We start from the raw sequence: 21,061 nt of genomic DNA on the forward strand, positions 1-21,061 counted from the left end.
TCCTTCGACAAAGGAAGGATTCTACCGGCCGATCGTGACTCACCGAAAGTCAAACATCACCGCGCGGAGCTGTGCACGTAAAGACGAGAAATCCCGTCGACGTCGCGAACGATACTGGCGTCGCTCACTTACGACCCTGCCCTTGCTCGCGTGGCGACCAAGCCGGATCGTACCAGTCTATGTATATGTCAACAGATATATATTCGCGCCACACAGTTACCTCCGTTTCTCGCGCCGTGGAGGAGCCGTGGAGGAGCCGTGGAGGCGGTGGCGGTAGCAGCGGCGACGGCACGCACGCGGAAGAGATCGCCGCGTTTCTAGCCACGTTTTAACCGGCGCGAAGCGACACGCTGGCTACGAAAGCCTAAAGCGCAAGCCTCAGTGTTACCAATGTATGACGACGCTTGTCCTTACCGCGAGGATTCGGCGCCAGGACCCGATAGAGATTGCACGATTGTACGGCGAACCGTAAACCGTTTCGATCCGGTAATCGCCTCCCTATAATCGCACGCGCCGCGAATGACTATGTCAAATGTGCGCTCCGCCACTCCCAATACTCCCATACTACCCGCCATCCGAAGTGGATTCTAGCGACCTTAAAAGCGCACGATCGATTTCGCAGACGGTGGTATTCCACTCGCCTAGACCATCGTCGGCAGACCGTTGCCAGACCGGCGCCAGCCTCTTCGTTCTTCTCGTTTTCTGGAACGAATATCGATTTCGCGGTCTCCACGCGTGTTACCTTACTAATATATCTCAATTGTTTTGCGCGATGTTAGATTACTGCTTGCGAGAAACAAGGATTAGGATAATGATCAGAATAATGAAATGAGACTAAACGATTCTTTCACATTGGAGCAATCGCACAGTTACACGTGTCTATCAGGAACAAAAAAAAACAGATATATTTAAATTATCAAAACATTTAAAATTCTTTATTGATTCTTCTTTATTAACGATCGATAGAAATAGAATTGGAAACTTCTGCTATAGTAATACATATGTGTGAACATGATCACATGTCGGCTGTACTCCACTTATAGGCATCTTCTTGTAAAGCTACTTTTGCATTTTGTGCTTCGTACCACTTCTTCTCATATCCGTTACTTCTATCGACCCCGTCCCATCGATGACCGGGTTTAATACCGAATCGATTTGGCGCGTACGAACCTTGATATTGCGGCGGATCTACAATTAAAACGATTGAATGACAATTTTTTTTTTTTAAGATATACAATAGGAAGAGAAATGTAAATTTCTCTCTCGCTCTACATACCTGGCTTTCTCTTTCCAAAAAAAAATCTTTCCCTCTTTTATTTGTTTTTGTTTTATATACTTTAACATAGGATCACCTTCCCTCTCTTGTTCTCTCAATTCTTTATCCAGATCTGCGTCGTCTGCGTATCTCGCCAAAGGTTTATGCATCTCGTGCAAGTCATTTTTTAATTTTTCCTCACGATCCTCCACTTGTTTCAAGCTGGAATAAGACATGGACATTTATTGTCATGGACATGTATTAGCGGGAGAATCAATAAATTTATCAGAAAAGCAAGAAATAAAGATGAAAGAAAAATCGCTCACCCTTTGCCCCATTTAGCGTACTTCTCATCTATCTCTCGTTGTTTCATTTCCTTTTCTTGTTTTTCTGCTGCTTCTGCTTCTAAATTGCGCTTTCTTCCCGTTTTGTCACGTACTATCGTAGCTTGTCCTTCCCCGGTGATCTCTTTACTTAACTGAGACAATTCAACGCTAACTTATACTATCTGTAGCCTCCATGAATAAATGAATACTTTTATAAATATAACTTTGGACTTTAAAGAATATTACCTTGCTAAAATGGTCCGCCTCTTGTCGTTTATGGGCTTCCGTTTCTTCTCGCAATGCTGTTGCAGCTTGGAATCCTGCTGTTTTTCCGTCTAATGTTTTTGTCGCTCGACCGTGATGATCTCTGGAATGATTTCTCGCATGTCCACGTTCAGAATCGTTTGTTTCCTCATCCCAACGCGTCTTTTTTCTCCTCTCCCTTGTATCCGAATACGATCGAGATTTATGATCTCTATCTTCATATTTTCTTTCTTGTTTATCCCTGCTCGATCTATGTCCAAAGAGATTATTCTATTATATGTATTTATCATTTCATTAATTCATATACAACAGAATTTAAAGGATGAAAAGTAATAAGATTCCCTAAAATATTGAAAAAAATAATAATAAAAATTTAATATTTGAAAGAAATTTCTTAATCTCAAAATATTATAAAAGTTTATTAAAAAAAAAAAAACGAATTTTAATTATATATTCTGCTCTAAGACTAAAAATCGACTATATGCAACACAACAGAATATTGATTATAATAATTTTCATCAAATATCTGACGTCAAAATTACCTCGAAGCATCTTGTCTACCGGATCTGGATGAATTCTTTTTATCGTAATAATCATGCCCTCTATTGTCTCTATGTGAAATGGAACGTGATGAATTATCCCTCCGGGATCGATGATCATTACGCCGAAATGTACTTGAATCCGAATCTTTGCCCTTCGTTTTCTTTCTGCTTTCATATAAATCTGTATCTAGATTCTGTTTGCGATTTTTTCTAGGTGGACTAAAATCCGAATCACTGTCTTTGTTACCTGAACTTCGGTAGCTTCGTCCAGATGTACTGTGAGCCGAAGTCCGATGTTTCGTATTTCTAGGTGGACTTAAATCTGAGTCATAATTTTTAGGTTTCCTAGGAGGACTCGAATCAAAATCATTATTTCTGGATTGTCGAGATGGACTCAAATCTGAGTCATAATTTTTAGATTGCCTAGGTGGACTCAAATCTGAATCATCATTTTTAGATCGTCTGTATGAGTTTGAGTCAATATGTTTATGTTTAGAATGCTTAAGTCTAGGTGGACTCAGATCAGAACCATCATCCTTCGATCGCCCATTTGGACTCAAATCCATACGTTTGTTTTTAGAATGCTTAGATCTAGGTGGACTCAAGTCTGAACTATCACCTTTAGATTGTCCATGAGGACTTAAATCCACATGTTTATTTTTAGAATGCTTAGCTCTAGGTGGACTCAAATCGAAGTTGTCATTGGCCTGCTTGGCATTTGTCTCATCAAGATTTCTTTCGTCTTTATCGACAATACGATTAATAATAGTTAAATCGCCTTCGTCATTCTCGGTTATAATTTTCCACCTTCGCTTATCTGTGAAATCGACTGGTCCACGTTCGTCAACTATACCAGCAATTTGAGGAGCATCTTCTCCCTCTAAAAGGATATCGAATTCACCTTCTTCAATAGGTCTCATATTCTTCAAATCTATATCATCATCTATAATTTTTACTCTGCAAAAATATTTCCATCTGATTCACGTTCAGGTCAAAGATTTTCCTTGCAAAAACTATTTTATAAGAACCAAGAAAGCTTTTTAATTATATAATGAAATCAAATGCGCAAAAAATATTAATCGCCAAGTGTGGAAATATCTCAACAAAAATATAATAGAAATATGTTCTGAGTAAATTTTTAACATTATTTTTAAAATAATGTAATTTTATTTAGAAAATAATGTTCAATAATTTTATGTGAAAAATGTAAAAAATGATTAACGATATGAATAATATAAACGTATTAATATTATGTTTATGCAGCCACACGCATTTACATTGCATTCTAGAGCATCATGCACAGCTGACAACATAACCTAACCTCGATGCGAAATATTCATCGTTGATTAAATTAAAATACCTATACATTTATTCTTACGTTTTCATTCCTGTCTTATATTTCTTCTTCTTCTTCTTTTTCTTCTTTTTTTCATCATCATTGTTAAAGGATGTGTATTTTTTCAAGTATTCCTTCTGATTGATTCCTTTATTCTCCATCACAAGTTTCTAAACTATAAACAAAACACGCGATATGATAAATCATTAAATCTCAATTCACGACGAGAACCCTAGTTATTTTTTAAATAATAAATTTATAACAATGATGAATAAAGTATAAACACACTACTGCACTGTTGACACTTCTAAAGGTAAAGGGAATCAAACATGAAAGGAAAATCGATAACTCGCGACAGCCGCGACCAGCTTCAGTACGCAGCACTACGTTGCCTAATGCAGATAATTTTAAGTTGTTTCTATTTCAGGGATAAATCAAGTCTAAGGATTGCCAGAACTGTTTAAGCTCGTTGAAGTTGAATATATATGTGCACGTTTAAAGATTACAATTTTAAAATAATCAATATAAAATATTTCACAAATGAGAGAGAGAGAGAGAGAGAGAGAGAGAGAGAGAGAGAGAATATTTTTTCCTATACAATTTGTCTATTTTTATTTTTTAAAAATACTTCTATTATAATTGTTAATGTAAATAAGATATAATATAATATATTAATAATATATAAATGAATAAATAAATCATTATGTATATAAAATTAGAATTTTGTAAAAATGAAAATCTCTTATAATTATTCCCGCCAAAATCTGATCAATAAATTAGTACAAAGAAGAAAATACATATAACAGAAATAGAAAACATTGAAATTATTTCAAATTTATGCTGTTTTTTTTTATAATAAATTCATTCGAACTGAATATTTATTAGATCCATTGTAAACAATCTATAATTTATATCAGACTTTAGGATGAAATTTTATTTATAATTTTATAAGTAATTATGTATGTATAATATGTATGCTGTACATACAATATATATGTATTGTTATGTATTTTGATATATTTTATAATTTATATTATATTTGTATACGTCTTGATTCTTCAAGTGTTCTTTGTATTACGCAGTACATAAAAATATAAAAATACTGTAGAACATAAATAATAAAAATATAAATAGAATAGAATTCTATTTTAATTCTGGCATAAATTGTAGGTGAAAAATTCATTTTAGATTCATTAGATGGATACTCTATCTGATTACCTTGATCATATGAGGTAATATTTTTATTCATATAGCGGTCTTGTAATAATTATTGTAATTTAAAATGGGTTTCAGATATTAAAATTTCGTGCAAAAATATATAGATCCCAATAAATTATCTTTCCATTATTAAAATTAAATGTTATATTTAAGCGTTTAAATACATAGGAAATATTGTTTTTATTAATAAACACAACTTTAATGGCAAACGCAACATTAAAAAAAACTAATACAAAACGTACCGTTATTTAAACGTCAATGCCAAAAGCAGTAACGTTGATTAAAGTACTGCTATTGGCCACATATACCTACAGGCAGGTGAAGCCAGGTGAGACCAGTCCGGATCAGACTGGATGGGAGGTGGTAGAGAAGCAACCAGGTAGGAAGGTAGGGAGCGAAAGTGAGTGCGTCTCCAAGAATGGACAAGAAGGTGCGGTGACTACTACGAAACAGTGACAGAAAATTTCGCGGTGGGTGAGGATACAGTCCGGAGTATCGGCAGATCGGTCTTCTCTCGATCATTCATCGATCGTGAGAAGCACGGAAAACGCGTGCGGAACGTGCCGCCGTTGCGAAAAATACGATGATGATGTGGATTGTGGTATCGTAGCTGGTACCAGTCCACCAGCACGCAGAAAAAGAGAGATTGCGAAGAACAGAAAGAGAAGGAGAGATGCATGCCATGTTACGAACGTGTTGCTGATGCGATGCAAGCCAGTGATTCTCACCACGCATCACGAGGTAACGCATGGAAGAAGAAGGTTGCTCCTGCGCGTTCCTCGATGTATATTCAGTGAGCGTGAAGCCGCGGTGACGTAAACGTGTCCGCATAAACCGTCCTCCTCCGCAAACACGTAACGAAAAATATTCCCATTTCGGCGACAAGATGACGAGGAAACTCAGCAAATTTTTAATACTTTTCGATAACACGAATCTACTATATTTTCCTGGCCACTTCTTGTCCGGCCGTGTTCTCATAGAGCTGGACGATGAAGCTTAGTAAGTAACGTTTTATAGAAAAAGGGTATTGAGTTCATGGTCGAAAAAATCATTTTTGCGCGTAAAGAAATGTATGCGTTGAAGAAAAAAAATCTTTTTTTATTGAGACACGATAAAGTGTCAGATTTACATAGATATGTACATGGTAGACTTAGTAAGTAACACAAATTTAATAATGTGGGGTACGTTACCGTAGCGTCTCGGGACTGCATTTCCATGTTGTGGGAGAAGGTGTAGTTCGGGTACGCAGTCAACGTGCCGAGAGAGTTTACGACAAAGAAAACTACATTGATTTTCGCATGCGGTTGTTGGGTGAACCAGGTGAATTTTAATTACTTCGAATTATATTGTGTATACACAATTTCGAGAAGATGCAATTTAATATTTTAAATCATATTTTAACAATAAGTGACGAAATAATAGCATTGTATGATAATAGCTTAACAAAAATGTTCTCTCTAATAATTTACTGTGGTTTAAGGAGATAGCTTGACGTCTTTTTAACTTAATTAAAGATATAAAATAACATTTTTAATAGGCGAAGGACCGTCATTGCTATCTCCCGGAATACATAGTTTTCCCTTCAAATTGGGGTTGCCATTGGGTCTACCTTCCACTTTTCTCGGAAAACATGGATGGGTGCAATATTATTGTAAAGCGGCTCTTCGCGAGCCGGGTGGACTTACTCATAAAAATCAACAAGTCTTCATCGTCATGAATCCGATTGACTTAAATCTGGAACCTCCGATATTAGCGGTGAGAGTTGCATTAAAATAATCAATAAATTAATCCAGATGTAATTCATCATCACGTGTTTTAACTCGTAAATGATACGTGGGTGCAAATAACCGATTCAGACCAAGGAAAGTGTTTCGCGCGTGCAATTAAATGAATACTCAACGTTCATTATCATAACCAAGACCCAAATACTGGTCACCGACCTGTATGGAAAGCGCTGCAAATATCTTCATGCACGACAAAGAATTTAAAGATTATATTCGATACAAATAAATTTAAGATTAAATAAAAAGACGCGAAACATTCCGTTTGCGTGGTGATTCGTATTTGCATTGTTTTGCGCCAATTGCAACATAACGATAATCGCTAGATGGAAATCGCGTGATGGAATCACCGCCTATATATTGCGGCAGCAATACATTTGCGTCTCTAGAAAAAACGCATGAAAAAATTTTCGCGTTGGCGGACAGCATTCAGCGACGAGCATTGTTCAATCGTAGATAGATAGACATATCGGTCAAATATTAACGATCGGTATAAACGCACTTTCCTTTTTAAGATATCGGTTAATTTAAATTTCGAAAATTTAACTTGAATCATTCAAAAAATTGTATGTGTATAAATAAAATGCTTTCGTGATCGAAACAGCAACCTGCGAGGCAGGAGATTGAACAGCGCGTGGGTGTCTCTTGCGTATCGGGTGGTCCTGTATTCTGCAGAGTTAGTTTGGACCGGGGTGGATACGTACCCGGAGAAACGATCGGTATTTCTGCGACTGTCAGCAATCGCAGTAAGGTACACTTTAATTAGCATAGAATAGATATATAATTTCGACGCTTTTAATAAATACAATCTCGGAGATGTACTCCAAGCACGAAAAATTTGAGAATTCGAATTAACAGGTGACGATGAAGTCAACCAAGGCGTCACTCACCGAAACGATACAGTATCTGTGTCGAGGTAAAGTGCTCGCTAGCGAGACTCGCGAGCTGGCTAGCGTTTCTAGAGGAAAGATTCGGCCAGGTGAGAGCGAGGAGTGGCTAAACGAACAAATGTACGTTCCTCCGTTGCCGCCGACGAATCTGAGGGGGTGCCACTTGATTAACGTTCTTTATCACGTTTACGTGAGTATCAAGAGAGAAAGAGAGAGAGAGAGAGAGAGAGAGAGAGAGAGAAAGAGAGATGTAATTGCGTCAGAATTCTCGCGAGAAATTTTTGAAATTTATCTGGTTAACGTTTCTCTGCAGTTCGTCATAAGCCCGAAGAGTCTGGACAAAGAAATCAAGTTACAAATACCAATCGTGCTGGCCACGTACCCTTTGAGGCCAGAGGGTGCACCAGTTGGTACCGCGCCGTCCAAACGGGGCGCTCATTACCCATCGACGCTACCCATCTTCCGACCTTGGCTCGACGACAAGGCCTTCGAAATACAAGAGTGAAAGCATAATATTACGTATCTATTATTGGATTATTTCAAAATTAGTGTCTAAAAAGGTACTAATTTTCTGTGATTGTAGGTCACAACTGCGCCTCCATGCGCTTATACTATTCCCTAAAAAATCTTCATCGATTCTTGTATTGCTAGTCACAGCAACGCTCATGTAAAATTTCAAAGAATCGATGGCGATATTTTGAAATGCTGTATCTGGTGCAATTATATGTAGCTGTTAAAAAATTTAATGTACATTAAATGTTACAAATATTGACAATATTTTAACCCGGTTAATTGCATTTATGAAAAAACAGATGTATAAATTGTATAATATTGTATAATGTAAAATAATTGAATAACTTTTAACTCTTTCGATACTAACGACGACAATAATCGTCCAACAATAAACGCTATGTTAACGACTATAGTCATCCAGCGTTAAATGCTCGCCGCTCACTAATGACGACTATAGTTTAACAATTCCTTTCCATCAATATGTTACACGGTAAAATTTAGCTGCTATGCTTCTCTTCTCCGGTGAAGTGACATTTACGTCATAGTTGTCCCATACAGCGTATTCGCGATTAGACTGTCCGTACAGCAGAGGCATAGTGGCGAAAAATAAAATCGTATCGAAAAGGTTAAACAAAAATATGCGGAAAGTAAATATAAAGATAGGACAAATTAAAATATATTTATAAGGAAAAGACTATATGTATGTATAAATTGGGAAAAATCGTTTAATGACAGAAAAATTTAGTAAAAGAAGTACATTTAATTCATCTCTCCTTTCAATTTCGTCAAAACTTGATCTGTCGTAATTCCTGACACTATAACTACTTTTTGACGACTTCGAGATCCCTGCAAAAAGGAAAAGTTTAAAATAAGTACAAACTAATAAAATTGCTTCGAATTAATCCAAGCACTAACCCGATCCAAGGACACATCAGATTTTCTTACTCCAAAAATCGAAGCTAGATACTTAACCAATTCGGCATTGGCTTCACCTTCCGTTGGTGGGGCAGAGATTGCAATGCCTACTGTTTCGTCAGAAATATCTATGGATATTCATTTCTTTAGCAATAATTATGCGATTCCGTTAATGAAATTCTTTCCTTTCGTTACAAAGAATAATTAAAACGTAATTAAAACAACGTTAAAACAGGCGCTTTCTTTTATAACAAAAAAAAAACTTTATCAAATGATATTTTGTATTACCGGTTACATTGTTACATTTCGCTCCGGGTTTAGCTTGAATTTTAATTGCAACGTTTCCGTCTTTATTTAAGACTACAGGTCCCGTAGATGGATCCTGCAAACAATGCGTTAATGGAGACAATTTCTCGACACACTCTACATGTAAAAGCGCAGTCAACATCCCGTTGTGTATTTATTATTGTTCTCGGAAAAGCGAGGGGTTGAGTGATCATCATATAAATTACGCGTTATTTCTTAGTATTGCTACGTCTTATGTGCAAGAACCATAAGACTAATATTACGTTTGTCCGTCGTTGTCGTACGATAAATTTTCAAAGTCTACTGTTGATTGGCTATAAGATAAAAATTTGAGAATCTCTTTATTTTGCAGCCAATTAACACGCTTGAAAACTTTGTCATACGACAAAACCGCAAATATTAATATTAGTGTAATAGTTCGTTCTTGCACAGTTTAGCGCTTTTTTTGCGGAAACAAATCATCAACTCGAAATCAGGTCGAGATAAATTGAATACGCTACCAGGATTGCGTTCGAAAACTCTACTGTCATACAATCCGAATATTATTTTATTCTTGTTCATCGAATATTGAACAAAGATAAAAGATACTCGAAGTTGGCAGAGTCAACTTTTGGAATGCATCCCAGGTATAACACAGTCATATAATTAAGTTAAATAATAGACCTGTTCTTTTTGGCTGAACTTTTGCACCAGTTCATCTTTATTCCTCTTCTTTCCTCCTGGAGAGAAAAGGAAGAAAAATGAACTGGTGCAAAGGTTCAGGTAAAAAGAAAGGTCTAATGATATCATAGAACATCATCATGATATCATTTGTCACTTAAAAATGAACTTATAAGTGACAATTGAATTAGATCATGATGATGTTTTTATGATATATTATTGACTTCTGCGTTCTACTTAAATATATAATGAGTCTTCATTAGCATATGTAAGCATGTTTCAGCACGTTGATGAATCAAACATACTTGCCTTATTGAAAAGTTGTTTCTCCAGTAAACGAGAATGAATTGAAATGAATTGAAATTTTATCTATCCGAATGCGTATTTTAAGAAAAACTTTTTTTGGATTTAATTGAATTAAAAAATTGTATTTCCTATTTAAAATTTTGAATTGAGAAGTATTCACAAGGCAGAGAAAAAAGTTGATATAATTTTTAAATTGAAAGAAATGTGCTTCATGATGCAATTTCTATAAATGAATAAAAATGCATTCAGATTGAAAAAGATTCATTTTAACACAAATGCGTATTTCTAAAAATCTGAATCCATTTCAATCTATTCTCGTTTATAGAGGTCTGAATTTCGATAAATTTCGAAAAATTTTATTTTCATGTAATCTAAAATATTAATCGGAAAATATTTATTTAGAGAATATGCATAGTATATGACACGACAGTATGAGATTAGATCAGATTACAGATAGGAGGTGATCTTTTGACAGTCGCTTCGTGCGCCACGTGGTAAGTGACAGATGTCACAGTTCCACCCACGTGTAATATTCTGTATGTACAATTTTGCAATCGCGGCAATGACGAGAGCCAGTCGTAACCATCGTAAGGTTGGTAGACGTGGTTAGTCGCTTTTATCGACACGGAGTGGCCATTTGGCCAGAGATGGTAAAGTGTACATAACAGAAAATGTCACATTATTTTCGCGACAGGTGATCGACTATCGTATGGGTGAGAAATCGGTAAGTGTAAGATCAAGATGATCACTCACATCAGTGCCAGTCACCTTTGGCGTCTTCGCATTCCTCATGGACCGTTTCGACATTTCACGCGTGACGATTAAATACTTGCAGCTGCTCTTTAATCGCGTAACCATGTGCTTTTCGCGAAATCGTTTATCGTCCGCTCACAAGATTGAAAATACACATATGCGATTCTTTCCGTGTTATTATTGCCTTGGAATGTCGATTATTTTGAAGTCTCCTAACCTGAATCTTAATAATTTTCACAATGATTCCGCGCATGTCAGACTATTACCAACTCAAATATAGTAACGTGACAAAGCGCATGCTCGCTAATTTCGAATACAGAGAAGCACGATAATACAAACCAAATGAAAAATTCGCGAATAACAATTGAGATTTATTACATCGTAGATCAAACATGCCGAAGAAATTTGTGGGTGAGAATAGCAAAGCGGTTGCCGCTCGGGCTAGAAAAGCAGCGGTTAAAGAAGCCGAAACTATTAAAAAAGCGCAAGAAGCTGAAGATAAAGCATGGGAGGACAATGATAAGCAAGTATTGAAGAAGAAACAAAAACAAGTACGTGTCTTAGAGTTATCAATAAAACAAACGTTAAGGATGTTCGATAGATATATGTATATGTATAGCACATATGTTAATATTCACACTTTAAATAAATATGTACATGTGAAAGTTGTGTTTATAACATTCTGTTTTGATTAAATAACACATTTTTATAGTTTATTTACTTTATTTCTTATTATTTTTATTGTTATAAAGTAAAATTTAAAAAATAATAACAAAAGTTAAACGTTTTTGTATTTAATTATTCAAAATAATTTATACGAAGTTTCATTATGATTCACCAATTACAAAGATTTAGAACACATAAATATTTTGTTTACTGGACACTTAATTTCTGTATCGTAATGTAATTTTACATAAATAATCTTGAATATACATAAAGTATTTATATTAAGAAACTGAGATTTTTATCATTTATTTTATATAATACATTTCTATACATTTGTATTACACAGATTAAAAAAATACTACTTCTTATTGAAATAACTTATGATTTAAATGGTAAACCTAAAAAAATTTGTTGTATTAATTTTAAATGCAATTTAAAATAATTTGTAATTTTTTCATAATTTTTTATTACTTTGAAATATCAATTGAACATTCTTAAAAAATCAACCGCGTCAGTATTTGAAATGAATCGTAATATACATTTTATTATATGCAGGAAGAAATCGAGAAAAAACGTCAACAGCAGTTAGAAAAAAAAGCGGAGGCAAAAGCCTTGCTTGAAAAGGAAATGGCAAATATAAAAATTGGTGGCAAGCAGCTTGCTTCGAAAATTACCAGAGCCGAAATCGTTGCTATCACTGAGAAACGAAATCAAGTGGCTATGAAGAAAAAGGAAGAGGAGAAACCGATCGAGGAAAATTTAAACAGATTGATTTTGGAAGGTGAAACGGCTCATGGTATAGACGAAGCTATATCTGTTTTAAGGTAATTATATTACTTTCGAAACATTAGAATGTAACCTGTATAAAATTTATATACAACTTTGGCTATAAATACGAAGCACCCTCAATTTATTGTATTTTTTTGGGAAAAGTGATAATAGAATTCAAAGGAGGACTAATAAAATATTGAAATTGTTATAAGATTAAATATTATTTTTTAAAATATAATTATTTTTTAAACTGTTTTAATTTATTTTTCGTTATATAGAATATTTACGTCAATTTGCGAGAGTGCTTTATATTTATGGCCAAGGTATAATTACATTGTATAATTACACTAATAATTAAAGCTTTGGAAAATCTTGATATTTTATATTTCCAAGAATAACAGTTAAATTTAATTCCTCGTTATCTTGTTTCATTGTGTCATTTTCTTTTCAGCACAAAAGATCCTGAAATAGATCGACATCCGGAGAAACGAATGAAAGCCGCGTATGCGAGCTTTGAGGAACGAATGATGCCGATAATTAAAGAACAAAATCCTACTTTGAGATTGAGTCAGTTGAAACAGATACTTAAGAAAGAATGGATGAAGTCGGTTGAGAATCCACTTAATCAAACGTTATCAAATCGCTGACGATCATGGTGATATCAAACGAGCGTGACACATATTTGCGCATCGTCGACTGATTAATTATTTAATTTTGTTAAAATAAATAACCATTGTGATGTAATCATCTGTATACAATTTTTATTTGTAAAACATATAACTTATAAAAGTACTGTATATGAAAAATAACGATATATAAATCATCTTTGGTAAATCTATACGTTATTCCATAGCCTCTGTTTAATATTTGCTAGATCACTTTGAATAACTGTTTTCTGACACAAGAGAGTAAAATAACTTTTTAATAAAACTTATTTATTTTAAATGGAGAGAGGCATGATATACGATTTATTTATTAAGAGTTCTCAGGTCAGGTATTACATTTAAGTTTAAAATGGAATCGAACATCTTGACAGCATATATTCAAGTTACGGTTCCAATTCACGATATTTAAGAATCATTTCATTTTTGTTGTTTGTCAAATGTTAAACAAGGACAAATGATGCCTATGTGCATTGTAAAGGTGAACGCACATAGAAGTAGAAGTAAGCAGTAAGCAATGAGACGTAAGACCGCCATCTTTCATATATGTATAGATTACTGGTAATATTAATTGCCTACTTCGTACGTCTTACTGTTTACTGCTTACTGCTTGCTGCTTACTTTTACATCTATGTGCGTTCACCTTGAGCATAAATCAGCTCGAATATTAAAAATTTCGAAATAATATATTAAGTTATTTTAAGTGACCTAGACAAATGAGACGTTTCGTGTTCATTTTATCTGTACATCTTCTTCTGTATACATCTGTACAAAACTTGGCACATTTTTACATACGAGGCCACACGAACTTCATTGATTTATCCTATCATTTAGTTCAATTGAATTAAGTCTTCTTGACTTGTATCTTACTTTTTTCAGTTAAATATTATATTTGACTGAGATAATTAAATTAATTGATAAATAGTTTGTTAATTGCTTGAGTCAATACAATTTTGATATAATATAGCATTTTAGACTTTTTTTTAGTCAGGATATTGCTACTGCCATTTTTTGTTCTTCCACAAATCTATAAAGCAATGTATCATGTGATTCAGTTGTTGAGGGCATTCAGTCATTGGATTATGACCAGCCATTGGAATAGCTTCGAGGAAAGCCTTCACCATTGTCTAAAAAATTTAAGATAAAGATCAAGTTGTTATTTTTTAAAAAAGTCATCTAGTTTTATATATATATGTCTATATTTATATTTTAGATAATATATTTCTTATTTATGTATATAATATTTAATTGGATGATAGATCATGATATGAACTTACCCTTTCCATTTGACATTCTTGTACTAGCGACACTTTATTGTCTCTTAGTCCATGTACCAGAAGCGTTGGTGTGCATACCTTCCTGTGGAAGGCATAGTCACCCTGCGGCCAATTCATGCCTTTCAATACGTGTTTCATGTGCGAAGGCCACTGTTTCATCGATTCTTGATCGCAATAAGGATGCTGTCGGCCTCGCGCGGAATAGAGAATGTCTCGATGAAAACCGCACATCAGCAGAGGCGCGAGAATCGCCCTGAGACAGCAATGGCCCGCGCATTCTGTGCTTGGTGGAGCAAGAGGAGTTGGACCGCCGCCCGATATTAGCACAAGTTGATGAATATTGCTATCATATTTACAAGCTAATGCTGTAGCAAAACTGCACCTGAAATTTATACAAAATGTTCGCAGATATCACACTGTAAAAAATGCAATGTTAATTTTAACTTAAAGACGTACGATGGACTTTCTGAGATTTGCAAAAATGTTAAAATTAACACAAAAATGTTTAAAAAGTCTAAGTTAAAATTAACATTTTATTTTTTATAATGCAATTTTATTAATATAGCCAAAATATAAAAAAATTAGTTTTTCTATAATGTAAAAAAATTTTAATATATCTAATAAATTTTATTAGATATATTAAAATTATTAGATATAAAAATAATATAAATCTAATATAAAAAAAAATTTTTCTTTTTTACAAAAGTAATTATTCAAGACAAATTATGGAAAAGTAAAAAAGAACATTTTACAAAGCACAGTTTTAAGCAAACAATATCTTACCCGTAATTATGTGCGACTAAGACGCATTTCTCCCCAGGTTTAAAAGCGTAATAGTGTAGAACAGCGTCCAAATCCTTGAGTAATTTGCTGAAATGATAATCTCTAGAACGTCTGGGCGCTGAGCTCATACCGTGCCCGAGCATATCGGGAGCAATGCAAGGATAACCGAGAGAAGAGAAATACTGCAGCTGATGCTCGAAGACTTCTGCCGAGGAACCAAAACCGTGTAGAAAAACTATAGTTGGTTTTTTATTTCTTCGAAGCGTTACCGAATCGTGGAGACTTAATTTAGTATTTTCCTGCGAAGAGATTTCATCGAATTCCATCCATTTCTTGTAATCTTTGAGCTCGATAGGAGGACTTTCCGTTAATTTTCCATCGATCTTTAATAGAGTCTCGTTATTTGGAAATGAATCTCTGTTGTTGCTTTGGAATTCTAAGCGTAATTTCTCGAAATTACAATCCACGTTGGCAGTATCTTCCAGTCGCTCCACTTTCCAATCAGAATCTGTCGATGATGTCCCAAGTTTAGACGAAGTTAGTTCAATCTCTTGAGAGTCAATCCTACGTTCTTCCTCTACTGAAACCGCTTTTTGCAAATTTTTTTCGAGACTATCTTCTTCCGAGTTATTCGTTGAAGAACCTCTTCCCAACTTCTCATCAATGATTCGTAAAAGAGACTCAAAGCTGGGTTCTTGATCAGGTAGCTGAAACTCGATGGTCTCTACGCTATTTATTCCAGAATCCACGCAATCCAATTTTTCCGAAGGAATTCTTTCCGTTGGTATTCCGAGGTATAAACCTGCTATCCCAAAAATAGTACAACAGTAGTGAAAAATATTATTGTGTAGAAAGAATATCTATTAATGAAATAATAAATAATCTTATTTTTTCTTAAATGTATCGCTTACTGTGTTTTCTTGCAGAACAATCGAAATCTAGAGAAGCTAGTTCATCAGTTGAACCAACGAAAGCGGGATTCACATAACCCTCGCTTATCGAAACTTTGGCGAATTGACTTTTACACTCGTTTTCTGTAATCCATTCTTCCTGCATCTTATCTTCTAAAAGACGAGGATTAATATCGATAAAGGAATCATCTCCATCCTTCTTTATCGAAATTTTCTCTTTGGATTTATCGGATTGTGATTTTATCAAATTATTTTTCGTTCGCTGCCAAGAATGTTGAACATTATCTTTCTCCACACTAGTTATATGCTTAACGGTATCATCAAGTACCTCTTCCAGAAGTGTATTGATATACCTATAAAATTTATTTTCCTTTATTTTTATATACATCCAAAAAATGCTTCTTAATTTATCAAATACAGTATGACTACGTTTATTTGCATTTCATTTATACGAACAAGTTTATACTTAGTTCCAAATATCTCGTATACTCATAGCTAAGCACTTATTAACCGATCCATTCGGATAATAAGAGTTCGACATACTCGTTTCCGAATATAACAAATTTGAACGTCAGCTATTATTATTGAAACTAAAAAGGATTGGCAGAAGAAAAAGCTAGTGAGCTTCTATTATCTGAATCGAATCTCTATTATCATTCGGAACAGTCTTGTCCCCTGACATGTTCGGATAAATGAAGTACTGCAATATAGAAAAAGACGAAGAAAAATAACAGACACCTCAGGATAGTGTATTCAGGATATATTCAGGGAATGAAAAGTTACTTTTTAAAAGTAACAAGTTACCGTTACTAGTTATACCGACTTTTAAAACTTGTTACAATTACCGTTACTTGAGAAAGTAACTTTTCGTTACTTTTCCGTTACTTTTTTTAAAAATCGACGACCACTAATCACAGCTGACGGGTGCTTAGGGGCTTTCTAGTCTCAAGCGCTATGAGCTTGTGTCCAATCGAACCGTATCCAATTGTGTGCAGAGTAAAAGTAATTGTAAAATTCGTTACCGTTACCAAAAAAATGTAACTACGTACGTTACCGTTATAGTTACTAAAAAAAAAAGTAACGCAGTTATCAGTAAAGTTACCAAAAAAGTAACTTGTAATTGTAACTTCGTTATAAGTAACGAGTTACTTCCATTCCCTGGATATATTTATATTATTATTTTATCATTAAAAATGTTTAACGATAATTAAGAAAAATTTTTCGCGCTTTATTTTTATCCATTGTGCCTATTCAATTTATATAATAAACTTACCTTTCTAAATCCTTAACAATTTGTTGTTTGGCGCTGTGTTCGAACGGCTGGCGATTAGTCATTAATGTCGAAGACACCGTCGTTTCGTTTGCGCAATCGGAAAGTTCCGAGTCGTCCCGTAACTTTTGCAGATTCACGGAGACCCTTTGCTCCAATTCTTCAATGCCACGCGCGTTCTTCTCAGCTTCGCAGAGACTTGTTCGGATGTGATTTAATTCCGCGGATATTATTTGTTCTTCGGTGGTGCTTAACGCGCTGACGGACTGGCGGAAAGAACACCTGCAATTTCCGGACGGATGCGGCCTCCTGGTCCACCGATTAAAGAAATTGTCGTTGACCGACTCCGGTCGGTCCACCGCCGTACTCTCATAATACCAGCCGCTCTTTAGGGTCGGCCTGAGGACGCGCAGCGTGCGCCGTGGTGCCACGATAAAAAAATCGCAGTCGGGCAACTCGATTCTGCCGGGACTAACTCGATTCCGATTCCTCCAACACTCGAAAACCTTGCCGTACCAAGGAGACCCCACTGGAATCTCCTCTTTCTCCGTTGCCATCGTTTCTTCTTCGAGACCCGCGGCCGAATCATAAATACATCAGTATAGCCGATTTTCGAACAGCCGAATACACGACTTCCATAGCTCTGGCATGGTTGCCAGTTTCTAGTTGCTTGTAGTTCTTAGTTGCTGCCTATGAAACGAATAATACAATTCGATGGTATAATTAATGCGTTTAAATTTTATTTATCTAAATAGCAGTTATAATATTCATATTGTCTTTTCAATATATTTTCCTTGTAATTTCCTTAACTAAATATAAGTAAAAAGTATCTATGCTTAATGATTTATTTAATTATATGGAAAATTTCATATTCAGCTTTTTAAATAAATTAACCATAAAAAGATAACAGTCATTGATTTTGATGGTTAATTAAGTAACTATATGTAAAATTCCTGACAGTTGCTCCAAATACCATTCCGCTTAAGTTGCGAACATTATAATTATAGATCAGCGAGTTTTTATTGCGCAAATAGCGACTTTCTCAATTTGCAACACTTTCCTACGTATTCCCTGTACTCAAGCGATAAGATTTCCCCACAAAAAAAAAAACGAAAGCGTTCTTTCCACGGTCGAATAATTCGAAACAACTTTGAAGGCATATTACTTTCAAACAATGAAATTTATTCGAATATACACACGAGTTTGAATTTGTTTTTAAAACGAGTTCTATATTCTTGTGACAATGAAACTTTGAATAGCGAATGCAAGTTACGAACACAGTAATTTAAGCTTACAAAAGAAGTTTAACCGATTAGCTAATTATAGCATTCTTTTACAGCGACGTAAGTGTAGTCTATCTCTCTCTCTCTTCATCGGAATAATCTACTATTTAACCGTACCAGGAAAAGTATAACATTAAAGCGTATATGTGATGATGAGCAAATAATTTAATGCGCATATAATTCAGTGATTTCACTTTTTTTTCGTAGAACTGTGTGCTATTGAATATGTTCGTAGATTTTTAAAAGCCTAAACACCTCTGAAAAAAGCTTAAGCGAGAAATAAGACATAATGATGATATTATTTATAATATATATTAATCCGATTGGATTATCTACGTATAAACGATTTTGAACAAATTTTTATGCAGAACTATTCACAGTCATATTTTTGAAATTATTAACTAACTCTATTTGGATTTCGATCATTAGATTTTTTACATTTTACACTGAAAAAAATGATTAGTTATGAAATACATTTAGTTACGAATATTTGCTAAATATTTGGTTACTATTATTATATTTGATAGCGATCAAATATTTATTAACTCAGTTATTCCGCAACTTTTATTCATAGTTGAATCAACTAGATAATTTGGTGATAATTTATCAAATATTTAATATATATCACTAAATATTTAGACTATAATAAAATGTTTAATAAATATTGCTAAATCATTCAATTTAATTTTCGATAAATATTACTACATAATTTATTTAACTGTTATGTAATACATAAAATCTAGAGAAAATAATTTTCTAAATACTGTATAAAGTAACACGAATGCCCATTGATTCATGGAGAAATGCTCTCCACGACGAATCTTCTTAAATCACATTTTTCGAGTGTATCTAAAATAGACGATTGTATCTTAATGATTTTATGGATTCGATACAATAACATATATATAAACATTTAAATTTAGATATGTGATAGTTTCTAATGCTAAAAATAATTTATCATTCAGCATAATAAAATATAACATAATTTTAAAGAAAAGAGAAATTGTTTCCTTTATTTATGACACAATAATGTATTAGGTTTAGATACTCATTTTCAAGCTTATGAAGTTGAATTGTACAGGACAATAGTTAATGCGGAATACATATAATAGACACTTTGAAAACATATGATATCAAAACATACTTCCATATCTTAGATGAAAGATGATATTTCGTTTCAATGTTCGATATTTAAAATTATTAGAAAAATAAGTAACAAAGATAAGTAATAATAAATAAGATATTCTAAAAAAATTAATAAAATACAGTATAATTTCAAATACAATATTAAACTGTATAATCTATTTTTTGTTGTTTTAAAGATATTTTTTAATTAAATATTTAATAATAAGTTATTGAATAATTTATTTATTTTAATCAATTCAGTAATACTAATAAAATTGCTTATCTTTTCAATCAAATATATGGTTGTAGTAATCAAATGTTTATATCAGCTATTACTAAATAACTTATTATTTTCAACAAAAATTTTATAACATAGTTACTAAATATCTTTTTTCTCACAATCATAATTTGGTAATAGTTATCAAAATATTTGATGATACTTGCGATATATTTAATGCTATTAAAATTTGGTAATAATTATTAATGTTTAATTTGAATGAATTAAATTTGTAGTAGATTTGACTAAAATTTGATTTATTGAACTATTTTGTTTACTTAACTAAATTATTTAGTAATTGTTAGCAAATATTTAGTTGATAAATATTTATTTCACCAAAGCATTTAATAACAGTTAACAGATACTAACAACTATTACCAAATCCTTTTTTCGTTATAAAAAATATGGGAAGCTGATTATTTTCGAAAATGCTATGGTTTTACGAAAAAAAAAAAGTGGAGCTAACTTAGAGCTCTTCTACATACATATATATTTAATTCTTATGATCTTTAAAGACCCAACATCGAAAGATACTTTACAGAAGTATTAATTACCTTCTTAAATCGGAGCAGCATGTGCGTAACACAACACCACATACACTAGTCTAGCGAATGATACTTCACTGAATAGAGAACACTCAAGAGAGAACGGACGCAACGTAGAAACGTTCACTTCGACCGTCAGAATCTTCGCGAGAGTTTAACAACAGTTTTGCGACAACGTGATGCGCCCAATCAGTCGCGTCCTGCCGACCACTGTGTTTTCGTCAAGAAGCGTCAACGACACACGCGATGATGGTGATGATGATGATGATGATGGTCCGTCAGGACGCGGGCGTCGTCCATCGGAGTTCGCTGTCACACGGACTCGCGTCGAATGGTACCATCGCGGCGGGGCGTCGCGCATTTTTTTTTTCGTGGGCGTTTCTCAGCCGGCAAATTAAGTCGGGAAAATTGAGGACGATTAATACT

The 21,061-nt window shown here is 34.0% G+C and overlaps 5 protein-coding genes across 6 annotated transcripts; 2 read left to right on the plus strand and 3 right to left on the minus strand.

The window, feature by feature from the left end:
• Window positions 1–949: 949 nt before the first annotated feature.
• On the minus strand, window positions 950–4,100 carry LOC108731572 (BUD13 homolog). Its single transcript, XM_018461950.1, is given in 8 exon segments — window positions 950–1,188; window positions 1,277–1,292; window positions 1,294–1,477; window positions 1,582–1,733; window positions 1,828–2,095; window positions 2,388–3,344; window positions 3,766–3,898; window positions 4,012–4,100. Coding segments are annotated over 7 exon segments (1,869 nt in total). The 5' UTR covers window positions 3,885–3,898; window positions 4,012–4,100; the 3' UTR covers window positions 950–1,015.
• Window positions 4,101–5,359: 1,259 nt separating this feature from the next.
• Window positions 5,360–8,337, plus strand: Vdup1 (arrestin family protein Vdup1). Its single transcript, XM_018461957.1, has 6 exons — window positions 5,360–5,940; window positions 6,137–6,261; window positions 6,479–6,696; window positions 7,327–7,473; window positions 7,581–7,802; window positions 7,926–8,337. The coding sequence occupies exons 1-6, from the start codon at window positions 5,828–5,830 to the stop codon at window positions 8,115–8,117; spliced, it is 1,017 nt and encodes a 338-aa protein (XP_018317459.1). The 5' UTR covers window positions 5,360–5,827; the 3' UTR covers window positions 8,118–8,337.
• A 547-nt stretch (window positions 8,338–8,884) lies between these two features.
• On the minus strand, window positions 8,885–11,414 carry LOC108731590 (UPF0235 protein C15orf40 homolog). The gene is made up of 4 exons (XM_018461973.1): window positions 11,066–11,414; window positions 9,329–9,422; window positions 9,041–9,168; window positions 8,885–8,971 (listed from the first exon to the last, which is right to left on the minus strand). Exons 1-4 carry the CDS (start codon window positions 11,168–11,170, stop codon window positions 8,885–8,887), a joined length of 414 nt encoding a protein of 137 aa, XP_018317475.1. The 5' UTR covers window positions 11,171–11,414.
• On the plus strand, window positions 10,904–13,212 carry LOC108731589 (coiled-coil domain-containing protein 124). The gene is made up of 4 exons (XM_018461972.1): window positions 10,904–11,036; window positions 11,451–11,616; window positions 12,287–12,555; window positions 12,954–13,212. Exons 2-4 carry the CDS (start codon window positions 11,458–11,460, stop codon window positions 13,147–13,149), a joined length of 624 nt encoding a protein of 207 aa, XP_018317474.1. The 5' UTR covers window positions 10,904–11,036; window positions 11,451–11,457; the 3' UTR covers window positions 13,150–13,212.
• Window positions 13,213–13,455: 243 nt separating this feature from the next.
• On the minus strand, window positions 13,456–20,722 carry LOC108731723 (uncharacterized). Of its 2 annotated transcripts, none has more exons than XM_018462208.1 (6): window positions 20,645–20,722; window positions 17,409–18,095; window positions 16,136–16,488; window positions 15,225–16,026; window positions 14,442–14,823; window positions 13,456–14,291 (listed from the first exon to the last, which is right to left on the minus strand). In XM_018462208.1, exons 2-6 carry the CDS (start codon window positions 17,960–17,962, stop codon window positions 14,163–14,165), a joined length of 2,220 nt encoding a protein of 739 aa, XP_018317710.1. In that variant the 5' UTR covers window positions 17,963–18,095; window positions 20,645–20,722; the 3' UTR covers window positions 13,456–14,162. The 2 variants fall into 2 exon arrangements, with proteins under 2 accessions (XP_018317710.1, XP_018317709.1); XM_018462207.1 differs by having other exon boundaries at window positions 15,225–16,029.
• Between the last annotated feature and the right edge of the window lie 339 nt (window positions 20,723–21,061).

Source organism: Mycetomoellerius zeteki, unplaced genomic scaffold (assembly GCF_001594055.1).
Source record: "Mycetomoellerius zeteki isolate Tzet28-1 unplaced genomic scaffold, Tzet1.0 scaffold135, whole genome shotgun sequence".
Lineage (NCBI taxonomy): Eukaryota > Metazoa > Arthropoda > Insecta > Hymenoptera > Formicidae > Mycetomoellerius > Mycetomoellerius zeteki.